A 12,459-nucleotide genomic window follows, 5' to 3' on the forward strand; every position below is an offset into this window, starting at 1 on the left:
TTTTAAACCGCGTTAGGGAAGCTAGCGGAGGTAGCCGGATAGCGAGTTTGCCGTACGGCTTACCGTGGGGCTTTGTTCAGGTATTTTGGTGGGCTTTCTTGTTAGGTGGTCGGGTGGACAATGGTGCGGCAGGCAGGACAGGGGTGATGACGAGCTGGTGCAGTGCGATGAGTGCGAACGTTGGACAGGGGTGATGACGAGCTGGTGCAGTGCGATGAGTGCGAACGTTGGTGTTATTTGGACGAGACGCACTTCGCCAGTTTAGCCGACGCTGAGGAGGCTAGCTTCGCGTGCAGGTCGTGTGAAGGATTTAAGGGGGCTGTGCGACGGATGGAAGGGGAATGGGCAGCCAGTGTGGAAGAGCTCAAAGGGGAGCTGAAGGTGGAGCGAGAGCGGCGAATTGAGCTCGAAACTCGGATCGGCGAGTTGCTTCACAGGGAGGGGGCCGAGGCCGTCCTGGTAAAGCGAATAGCTGGCGAGCTACAAGAAGAATGGGAAAAGCGGGCCGTGCTGGAAGAGCGGGTGGAGGCGCTAATGGCACAGGCGGCGCGTAATCCCGGGTCAGCTCAGGCGGGCGGCGGGGACAGTGCGGAGACTCGGGCAAAGGCATGCCATGAGAGCAGGGAGGGACGCCTAGGGGCCATTGAACAGCAGGCGAGAGCCGGCGGCAACACGGCGGTTCCACAACTCTACAGCGAGGTAGTGCGGCAGGCTTCGGGTGGGAAGGGACGAACGGCAGGGAGCACATCGACACGTGTCAGTGGCGCACGGCGGGTGGAGAACCAGCTAGCGCGAACTGGAGGACGACAATCGCAGGCTGGAGGCAAACGTGTAGAGCGAAGGGTCCTAGTGGTGGGGGACTCCAACGTAGCTAGGGTTGAGGAGGGCGTCCTTACAACAGTGAAGGCAGACGGGCGGGTGAGGGTGGAGGCCCAGTCAGGGAAGTGCATGGTTGACGCAATGGCAAAAGCTCAGAAGGTGGTACCGGACAACCTGGAGCATGAACATCTGGTCGTTATCCATGCTGGTCTCAACGATGTGCTGAAGCGAAGGAGCCAGAACCTAAACAGACAGTTAGAGGTTGGGTTGCGTAAACTCAGAGAAACCTCTGCGAATGTGCATGTGACCATATGCACAATCCCACAGGTCCGGGGCCAGGCTAGCGGGATGGAACGGAGTGTTCTTGAGGCTAACCGGGTCATTAGGGGTCTGAGCCGACCACGTGGGTACGGCATAATGGAGGTAAACCGGGAAGTGTACGAGTCTGGCTCCCACCCTTTTGCACAGGATGGTATTCACTACAGTGGTGCCACGGGCGGGAGGGTAGGTTGTAGGATAGGGCGCCAAGCTACGGCTTTTTTGGGGGGACCCAGAGCCCTAAGACCACCAGTGTAGACGAAGAAGGACCCAGAGAGGCCCCAACATTCAAGAAACGTAAAATCGGTAGGAGAAGAAATAGACGTAAGCACCAGGGGCAAGGTGATTCTGACATAGGGTACATTAACATGCAAGGTGGCAGGAATAGGCTGAAGTGGGAGGAGATAGACGAGCAACTAAGGCAGGAAAAGCTGATGGTATACGGGTTTGTGGAGACACATCTTAGGGACATGGAGCAACCTCCCTGTAATCTTGACTATGCATGTGAATATTGCAATAGAACAGAGGGCAGCAGAAAAGGGGGTGGAATTGGTGCATTCATTCATAAAAGTATGAATTGGCAAAGGGTAAAACAGGAATGCAAGGAGCATTTATGGCTAAAAGGGAAAGTTGCAGGAGAGCAGACACTCCTTGGCTTTGTATACCTGTGGACAGGAGCAAATGCCAAAGAGGAAAACAAAAAAATGCTGGAATGCATATCAAGTGACGTTAATGAGCTAGGAGAAGGGTGCGAGATTATTATACTCGGAGATATGAACGCACACATAGAAGACATGGACGGGTACACAGACTCAACAGGCAACATGATGCTGGCTATGTGTGAAATGCATGACTTAGTTGTATGCAACAGTACTGAGAAGTGTGATGGGCACATAACATGGGAGGTAGGGAGCCTGCAGTCGACGATAGATTATGCACTAATGTCACATAGGATGCACGATAGGCTAAATGTAATGAGCATAGATGAATATGGCTCCAGAAGTCTAGGTAGTGATCACAAACGTATTAAGGTGAGTTTTAGAAGGGAAATGAAAGTAGGTAGGAGGCAAGATGAACAACCAGGTGGGATATTTTACTCGGAAAAGCAGCTTGAAATAGCAACCCAGCAAATTGAGGAAGTAATTTCAGAGGATACAAAAACAGAATGGACATATGCAAATTTAACAGGGCTAATTGAGCTAGAGCTTGCTAAGGTGCGAGTCAGGCCCAAATGGAACGGAAGACGTAAACCCAAGAACTGGTGGGATGAGGAGGTTAAGAAGGCCATAGAGAAACGTCAGGAAGCATCCAGGGAACACAGATATTCAAAGCAGAGGGGTGAACCAAAAGCTGATGTAGACAGAAAATGGAATAACTTCTTAAACTGTAGAAGGGAAGCATCCCATTTGATCAATGAGAAGATTAGAAGAAAGGGGACCCAATGGTTGTCAGAAGTAAACAAAAAGGATATAAAATCAGCGAAGAAATTTTGGAAACATCTCAACTTCTTGAGTAATAAGACTAGCCTAGAGCAGAGGTTTATAGTTACAGCTCAAGGTGTTCGGCTAGGAGGAGATGAGGCAATGGAACATATAAGAACAATGATAGAAAAATTTAAAGAACGTACGAAACGTAGCATGTGCTCAATCAGGTGAGGATAGACTAGTTAGTGCAGTGGCTCCACTTGAACAAAGCGAGTGGGAAAGGGCAGAGAAGAGGGTTCCTAGTAGCACGTCGGCAGGTCCTGATGGCATCCCAATTATGCTAATAAATACATTGAGCCCAAAGTCTAAGAAAGCATTAAGAGAGGCAGTGAGCAAAATGGTAATGGACGTTAAAGCCCCCGACGGGTGGAGATGATGATGATAAGTGGTTCTTGAGGAAAGGGAAAGGTTGGCGCTATCTTCTGCAGCCCTTGAGGGAGCACGGCTCAGCGCCAAACGGGTGGAGACTGAGCAGGATGAGCATGATATATAAGGGAAAGGGGGACAAAGCCGACATAAACAACTACCGTCCCATAACAGTGACTGACGTCAGTGGTTTACAGGGTGGTGATGCAGATTATAAAGGACAGACTGCAGGCATCGGTGGACAGCGAGGAGGTGCTGGGGGAACTACAAAATGGGTTCCGAAAACAAAGAAGGTTAGAAGATAATCTGTTCTCATGGACACAGTGTATTGAAATAGCAGAAAAGGAACACAGGCCCCTATGGCTCGCATTTCTGTATATCAAGGGAGCCTATGACAGTATAATCCAAAAGGATTTGTGGTACATACGGGGCAGACTAGATGTGGAAGATGGAGTAAGTAATCTTTTTAAAGATATCTATAAAAGTAACAAGGTGCTTATAAAATGGGAAAACAAGGTATCTGGGCCTATAGAGATACAGCAGGGGCTTAGGCAGGGGTGCCCTCTGTCACCTCTGTTGTTCATGCTGTATTTACAAGGATTAGAGAAAAAATTAGAGAGGAGCGGACTTGGCTTCTACCTTTCCTTTTTCATGCAAGGAGAATGGATTAAACAGTCATTACCAGGACTGATGTACGCGGATGACATTGTACTTATGGCTGACAGCAAGGAAGACTTGCAGAGATTAATGGACATCTGTGGTAAAGAGGGAGATAGCTTAGGTTTGAAGTTTAGTAAAGAAAAATCGGCAGTCATGACTTTTAATGATAATCAGGGCAGCGAGCATAGGATACAGGAGGTTACGCTGGAGGTGCTGGATAAGTACAAATATCTTGGAGTGTGGATAAACAATGGGGCTGAGTACCTAACGGAACATGAAAAATATGTAACGGCTAAAGGTAGCAGAAATGCAGCTGTGGTGAAAAATAGGGCACTGTGGAATTACAATAGGTACGAAGTGGTGAGAGGGATTTGGAAAGGGGTGATGGTCCCTATAGTTTGACTTTCGGCAATGCGGTCCTGTGCATGAGATCAGAGGTTCGAGCAAGGTTGGAAGTTAAGCAGCGAGGGGTAGGTAGGCTTACTCTGGGAGCACACGGAAATACACCAAATCAGCTATAGGGAGTACAGGGTGACATGGGATGGACGTCATTTGAGGGCAGGGAAGCCAGCAGCAAGATAGAACTTGAGGAGCGATTCAGAGAAATGGCAGAAAAGCGGTGGGCAAGGAGAGTTTTCAGTTATTTGTACATGAGGAATGTTAACACAAAATGGAGGAAGCTGACCAGAAAATTGTCAATCAAATATTTCGACTGCAGGAGGGATGCAAACCAGGAAACAGCGGTTAAGAAAAAGGTTAAAGAAACAGAGAGGGGTCTGTGGAAAACAGGGATGCAGACGAAATCAGCATTGCAAACATACAGAACTTTCAAGCAAGAAATTGCCAAAGAAAATATCTATGATAATTCTAGGGGAAGCTCTTTGTTGTTTGAAGCCAGGACGGGAGTACTGCGGACCAAGATGTACCGAGTCAAGTACCAAGTCAAGTACACGTTGTGCGGTGCGTGTGGAGAAGAAGAGGAAACAGCGGAACACCTCATACTTTTCTGTAAAGGGCTTAACCCTACAGTGCAAAGCAACGGGGCTGATTTTTTCAAAGCATTGGGGTTTAGGGACAGTGAAGGCAAAATAGACTTTAAGCGGGTAGAAATAACCAAACGGAGGTTATCTGATTGGTGGCTAAAATCAAGGCATGGGTGAAATTTCACCCACCAAGAAGTACAAAATATGTTAATAGTCATGGCTAGGTGGCGTATGCCACCGCCCGATTTAAAGGTTTCAGCCTCATCCATCCATCCATGCGTCCATCCATCCATCCATCGTGGGCTTTCTCCGCTGCGGAAACCGCGCCAAGGCGGCGGGCGTCTGCTACGAGCCTGATATTTTGGTTGCTATTAGCCAACATGGCGATAATGTGGGATATATTAAGTACCACGTCACCGCAAGGTAATACCGCAGTGACTCACCACACAGAGAACGCGTTTGCCGGCTGTGAATACGGGTATTTTGTCTATTTCCTTCTAGCTCGCTTGGTCCGCGCTTACGCGGCTGTTTGAGTAACGCATTCCGCGAGCTTACTTTATTTAGTTATGCGTGGAATGAGCAACGTGAACGTGCTGCAGAAGAAAATAAGCTGGAGATCACGATAATAACCAAGAGAACGTAGCAGATATGGCTAGCTCATGCTAACGCTTTTACACCCTATCGTTTCCTTTCTTTTATTTCATGCATTCGATTTGCTTTACAAGACTGCATCCCGCGCTCTGTTGTTTCTTTATTAAGGCGAAATCCTTAGCTGGGCTCTTGGGAAGCGGAATGTGTCTGTTGGCCGATGCGGCGGTACCAAAAATAAATGCAAACCGTGTAACTCTCGCGGCTCGTTCACTTAATTGGTATATATACCAAAGTATAGTGTGGAAAGGCAGAAATGTGTGACTAAGATGACTGATGGGTCATGGCATTAGTAACTTGACACACTTGCACTCACGTCACGATTAACGATAACAATATGGCGTGTGGTCATATGATGACGGCCAGAAATCCTTCTGATGCTGTGGGTGTGACGATAAAAACGTGTTGAATGCCAATCTTGATCTCAACGTGTCGAACTTACCCATATATCGTGAAGAACTGAGACCACAGGTAAAGGGTAATAATATGAATGATAATTTCTGGGGTTTTACACCCAAAAATCACAATATGGCCATGAGGACGCCGCAGTGGAGGGCTCCGTTAATTTCGACCACCTGGAGTTCTTTAACGTGCACCTAAGTCTATGTACACGGGTGTTTTATGCATTTCGCCTCCATCGAAATGTAAGCCGCCGCGGCCGGCAATCGAACCCGCGTCCTCGAGCTTAGCAGTACCAAAGCTACCAAAGCTTAGCAGTACGTATACCAAAGCAGCTACCAAAGCCACTAAGCTATAGCACGGCGTGTATAGGTAAAGGGTACGCGAGAAATATACGCGGCAAAAAACAAGACAAGCCAAAATAAATGAAACGCTAACAGTGCACCATTGTATACGTATGCCTCATTTCATAATTACGAGCAAGCGTCAGAAAACGAACATGATGGATTACGTATGTGCAACTCGTCTTTCGCCTTCTTAAGTTGCAAGAGCGCAAACACTATAAGCGAATTTTAACATGAAAGTAACTTTAGGAATATTTATTGCGTATGCTCGCTGGTTCGTGCACAGCAAATATACTTACTGATCAATAACTACGTACTTGTAGTTACGTAATGAAACAGGCAACAAATCACCGGAACATAAACTTTTCTTTTTTTTTTTTTTTTTTTTTTTGCTGTTATTGAAGGTAACTATTTTAGGGATATGTAGAATCAATAGCGATATTTGTAGTGCATCAAAGACAGTAATTTTCAATACGATTTCCCACTCAATATAATGCAAGCACAAACATCGTCATGCGCCATTAATTCTTGTTAGTTTACGTAAAAAATTACGTTACGCAATAACTATGATATAATAAGAAGTTACATGTCGGTAATTTTAGAGAGGATTCACGGTTTATTAAAACAAGGCTATTGCAGTAATAACTTTTACATAACAAATTAGTAAAAATGGCTAGGCCAGTAGTAGCTATCTATTCATTTCAATGTAGAAAAAAATATATTTGTTTAGCTATTGGCTGGATCGAATGGCTTTTCTTTCGAATGTCTGAATTTGAAAAAAGCTTCGCTCACGGTTTAAAGTACACCATGCGCGAAGTTTGTATTGAAGAGATAGCGTACAGCAAGAATTGTTCGTGTACGCAATCTCTGAAGCGAAATAAGCCAACAATAATGCGGCGTTAGGGCCGTACGTCTTTGCTGTTTCTCTTGCTACCCTTACACCTTCTCGATCTGCTCTGTTCATAATAAAATATTGTCATGGCTAAAAAATATTCGAATAAATACATATGCATATAGCTGTAAACCACTACTGACCATGAGCGAAAAGCGCATAATGGTGAGCGAAGCGGTCACTGCTCGAACGTATTTCACTTGACTGCGCGAGTAATTTACTTTTTTCGTTACTCTTATTCTTGCAAGCATGGTGCTATTGCCCGCGTACCCATGCGAATAACGTTTCTGTTTTTACGTTCTTTCTTTGCGCGGGCTCATTTAGCGCGTTTCTACGCACGCACAGTTACCGTAATATCGTTCCCGAACTCTAGCACCGGAGCTAGGCCGCGCTGATGAGTTTGACACGTTAGTTTTTGCATTATCTTGCTGCCCAAGCACAAAGAAACGCTCAAAGATGAGTAAGCTTCATGCAGCACCACACTGTTGAAGTTAAATAGAGTTTAAGTGCTCTGCGTGGAAAATGAACGCAAAAAACTACAGCGCGTAGCAGACGACCCTCGCCTCCCGCGCGCTTCGCGAGCGCGAAAAGCCCACGGGTCCAGAGCAGCAGCGGCGCGGCGCGGCAGTTCACAGAAAAAGGCCCTCGCCGGAGCCGGCGCTTTGGACACTCTCCTATACTCTAGGTCACTCTAGTAGAGTGTACTAGAAGTACTAGAATGAGGGAGTGGGTCCAGCGGACGCCTTGGCAAGCGCCGAGGGTATATTAACTCTATGGCCGAGGGTGAAGCAAGCGCTCGTGGTGTTGTGTGTGTTTTTTTCTTGTGTCCTCGTTTTTTATTCGCACAGTTTATAAACGTCTAAAAGGCGAAGCAAACAACGTTGAAATTGTGGCGGCGCTGCCGTCGCCTTCGTTGGCTCCAGCTGTTTCGGCAGAGCTCATTGGCTGAGGCGAGCTCACGGGCTGAGTAGCTGTCGTCTGCTCGACGCACCCCGTCGTTGTTGCGTTGTTTGCATTCTTTCCGCCCCTCTTTTTCCATTTTATTTGCAATTTATCGGTGGGGAGTAATATCAGTGTTGCCGCCACCCAGTATCCGCCTGTAAGAGCTCCATGCAGCTGCGATAGGGTCTCCGACGCGACAAGCGTCCGGCCGGTGCGTGGGGCCACTCATTCGGAAGAAAGCGACGGTGGCGCCACCAACTTTTCAATAAAAAAAAAGCCTCAGCGGGGAGCCTGCCTAGCCGCTGGTCGGTCGGAGCAGTCGGAGTCGCGAATTATCGCAGACGTGCGCATACGTTCCCTGTTGTAGTCTTATGTGAACTACTAGTGACCGCAGCGTACTGGCTAATAACTTCCAGTACTGCGTTATTGTTTTTTGCCTAGCAGTGCTCAGCCGCTCCTACGTAGTGGTGACAAGCTGAGGTGGCCCATCAACAGCAAATATGGCAGATGCGACAGACGCGGAGCTGAGCGTGGCGGCAGAGCCGCCCACTGTCAGCAGCGGCCAGCAGGCTACTGTAGTGTGCGGGGAAGCTTCGGAGTCGGACGACGAGGACCTCAGCGTTTCTACCAATACAGTTGCCAGCGATCTGAGCGTGTCGAGTGCCAGCGACAGTGTTACGTCGAGCGAGCGTCGATCTGCGGAACCTAGCCAGCACAGAACGCTTCTTCACAGAAAACTACGTGAACGTAACGCAAGCTTACGCAGGAGCATATGCGAACTGATGCGGCATCCATATCAGAACGCTGCCCGCGAACTCGGTGCTATTTCCCAGAACCTTGTTCGCTCGCATCAACTCCTACAAGAGGTGTCGACCTCCCTAAGGAAACTGACCAATGAGCTTTTCCAGATTGAAGACAAGCTCGACACTATACAGCACTGCAACATCATTCCGGAGATAACGATTCCGCCGCCAAATCCCCGTGTGTCACCAGAACGCTTGTGATTTTTAAACAATTTTTTGGCCTGCTAGCGAAGGTGTCACGATGGCAACCAACGCTGTTAACGTGATAGCTTCGCTTCTAATGCCGACCTTCAGCTTCGGTTGCAGCGGTTGCCGATATCTTTTGCGTGTGCTATGACACCCTCTGTCGCGAAAGGAAGATGCGGCACGTAACAATTCATTAAATACGTCTTTATTGACTATACAGAATCAACAGTTCAAATATGGCCGTTTCTGTGCGCATTTTGTGTGCATTTGAGCAACATACCAGTATCATGCCACTGGCGGAGAACAGTAACGTACATGACTGTTTTCAGACTGGCAGTGCTGTTTAAGCATGTAGTCAACTATTTTGAACAAGTGGCCAACACTAAACACTCTGTAGCATTATTGAGCTGTTTGCTTTTGCCAGCAGTGTGTCAAGCCTATTAGGGACTTTCATCAAGCAGTCATAATGCTTGATGTCAAGTATGAAAAAAAAAAAAAAATGCTTAGGTGCTTCCTGGGGCGTACATGGCTCAACAAGCACTTTGCCAGTTCATAAATTGGGCATGGTAGTGAAACTTAAGTTCACATACTGTTTGAAAGGTTCCACGAAATAGGATGTGTCACCTTTAACTATTGAGTTTTCAGCCTTTAAATAAGATTAGAAGAACTTGTTGAGCGTGTTGGTACATATTAGTGAAGATTAACTGCGCGAAAAACTGGACCACAGAGACGGCATGGATCAGGGACTGTGCCCGTCCTTGTTCCATGCTGTCTCTGTGGTCCGTTTTTTTTTTTTTCGTGCAGTTAAGCAATGTTCGCTTTAAACAAAGATCTGCAAGTGCGGTCATTTGTTAAAAAGACTAGCTTCACAGAAGTTAAAATAAAAGCTTGGTTGTCAGGCTCATGGCAGTGATTCCAGGTACTTGAAGGCCATCAGGACTGATGCTAAGCAATACCCTTCTTCTCCAAGCATGTACCTAAAAAAAAAAAAAGTTTGCCTATTAAATGAACTTCATAACAGGCTGCATGCATTAATTTGATGCTATTTTGTTAAACTTTTAGCATGTGCCTTGCGGCGCATCCTCAAATAATAATAAAGTTATAGTACAAAAATTTTTACCACACTTATGAGAAAAAAAATGCATGACAATGCAACTACAGAACTGCACAAATGTGCTGCCGAAAGTAGTGTCAAACAATGGGATATTAAAACAAATGGCAGCTAAAAATTTACAAACTTTTATGAATAAACTTCACCTATCGTGTAAAGTCGCAGCATAATGAGAAAGGCTGTACCCACTTCCAGGAGGCTTGCATTAAGCCAAAACTACTTTTAAATCCAATTACATTGGTGTTGATGAGCATGGGGCGGGCACCTTGCAATTTCCATGAGATCCAGTCAACAGCAAGGCTTATAATTTCAATTCATACAAGGGCTCTTACCTTGTGACATACAGTAACTAACTAGCATAAAAACCAGTTGTCCTGGGCCTGTACTTTCTAACATTACATTTCATCTTTTATTCCTCTTACCATGATTCACACCTACTGGCCAATCTGAGCCATAACGGTGGTGTCTGAGCCACGTCTAACCAATGACAAAGGGCAAGAAGAATGGAAGGCGATATGAATTTGCACAAAATCAAGCCCGTGGTCCATATTTTCTGGTTCATGATCCCTTTAATTTTTCATTCTTTTAATCATTGGCTTAGATACTGCCGTTAACGCTGGTATTGGCCACGTGGCAAAACAGGTGATGGAAGCAGAAAATGTAATGGAGTGTTAAAAAATATGGCCCCTGCTTCCACAACTGTGAAGTGTATCGATGGACTGGGCGGGTAACAACATATTCAAGAAAGCAATTCAGCTGCTTGTTCCACAATGTACAACTAAATGTAGCTTTTGTATTTTTAAGCAATAGTCACTTGTAAAAATCTGTCCCATTATCCGACAATACAGCATTTTGTGTTAAACAACATTGTGATTTGCACAACTTTTAGCTTTCTACCACAGGGATAAATGAGGGCAGTGGATGCATCTGCAGTTTTGACTGAGTCCAACTACTTTCGCTGGCTCACTGATAGATGAGATTCCTTACAAGAATTGAAGCCAGAATATAGGCTCAGTTATGGCAAAATGACCTTCTCACCATGTCTTTGTTTTATTATGCATAGGATATGTTACATGTACATGGTATATACAGGAGGAGGTCCCATAGTAAAATATTGAAGGGGGGACCTCCTATAACATGTAATTTAATTATTTAGTGCAGTGCCTGTGGCCAAAATAACAAAGAAGAAGAATGTGTCAATGCTACTTAATAAATATAGAACTACACAAGTTGAAGAAAAGTGTGAAGGTTGTGTTTAAACATGTTAATAGTGCAGCATTCCTTAAAGTTCAGTGGTAATGAATTCCAAAATTAAGTAGCGGAAAACTTGCCATAGTTAGTCTTGGGCATAGGAAGCAAAAAGTTATTATTTAAAGCAAACCGCATGGACGTAGAATGGGGATGCTGTTTTTCCTCAATTAGTTTAAGATTAAGTTTTCCATTAAAAAATTTGGGCATCAGAATACCTAGTGAGTATTTATGAAGATTTTGCACAGATAATGTTGTGAGTATGTAGAAGTGAGGAGACGTTAGTTGTGGGACTGCTGAAATTTATGATGCATAGTGCTTGGCTTTGAATATTGTAGTAAAGAACATAAGTGTGAGGTGTATGTATTACCCCAGGAGGAAATGCAATAATATGACTGAATAAAGGCAAACTAAAGACAAATGAGGACTGTCAACGCCACACGCAACTTTTTTTGTTAATGTGAAAATATGTATGTAAACTTTTGAATGTTTGTCCAGTTCGGCACCTAAAAACTTAGTGTGGTCAGATGCAACAAGAATACTGTTGCTAATACGTATAGAGGGACTTCCAGGAACGTGTCTTTGCAGAGATGTGAAAATTATACAGCAAGCTTTCTTAGCGTTAATTTGAAGTCCTTTTCTTCGACGCCAGTTTATTCTATGCATCGGTATTGAGTTTGGATAACAAAATATCTATGTGTTTATTAGAAGAAAGAATGGTAGCGTCTTCAGCATAGAGTATGCAATTAGAAGATGTTAAACAGGGGTGCATAGCTAAACAGGGGTAAGTCATTAATATCAATTGAGAATAAAAGTGTTCGAAGTATTGAACCTTGCTGAACACCAGTGTTAGTTTTAATAGGCTGGGAATAACTTCCAGGTAGACACACAATTTGTTCCCGATCAAGTAAGTAGTTGGGGATTAATCTTAAGGCTGGACCACTGATCCCAATGGCGTTTAATTTGTTAAAGAGTATTTCGTGGACAACAGAGTCAAATGTTTTCGTTAAATCTATACATAATGCGACAATAAAATTAGAGTACGCAGATCCAACGCACATGTTGCAGTCAGTGATGTTCCATAACTTGCAAAAGGCTTCCCATTCCTATGCACGAAAATTCCCTATTTGTAACAATTTTCCCGGCATTACTCTAAAAATAGCCCCATAAGTTTCCCTGCCCATACACACACATACGTGGCAAGGTTCATGGCTGGTATTGGAGGAGTCGTGGGGTAGAGCACTGCACGGGCTCGG

General features: G+C 45.2%; 1 protein-coding gene across 2 annotated transcripts in view; it reads right to left on the reverse strand.

Moving 5' to 3' along the window:
* Window positions 1–9,033: 9,033 nt before the first annotated feature.
* Window positions 9,034–12,459, reverse strand: part of LOC119436117 (VPS9 domain-containing protein 1-like) — an 80,767-nt gene continuing 77,341 nt past the window's right edge. For both annotated transcript variants that reach the window (XM_049660916.1, XM_049660917.1), the window contains exon 14: window positions 9,034–9,821. In XM_049660916.1, coding sequence (XP_049516873.1) covers window positions 9,746–9,821 — 76 coding nt within the window. In that variant the 3' untranslated portion in view covers window positions 9,034–9,745. The remainder of the gene's footprint in view (window positions 9,822–12,459) is intronic.

This window comes from Dermacentor silvarum, chromosome 1 (genome assembly GCF_013339745.2).
Source record: "Dermacentor silvarum isolate Dsil-2018 chromosome 1, BIME_Dsil_1.4, whole genome shotgun sequence".
Classification (NCBI taxonomy): domain Eukaryota; kingdom Metazoa; phylum Arthropoda; class Arachnida; order Ixodida; family Ixodidae; genus Dermacentor; species Dermacentor silvarum.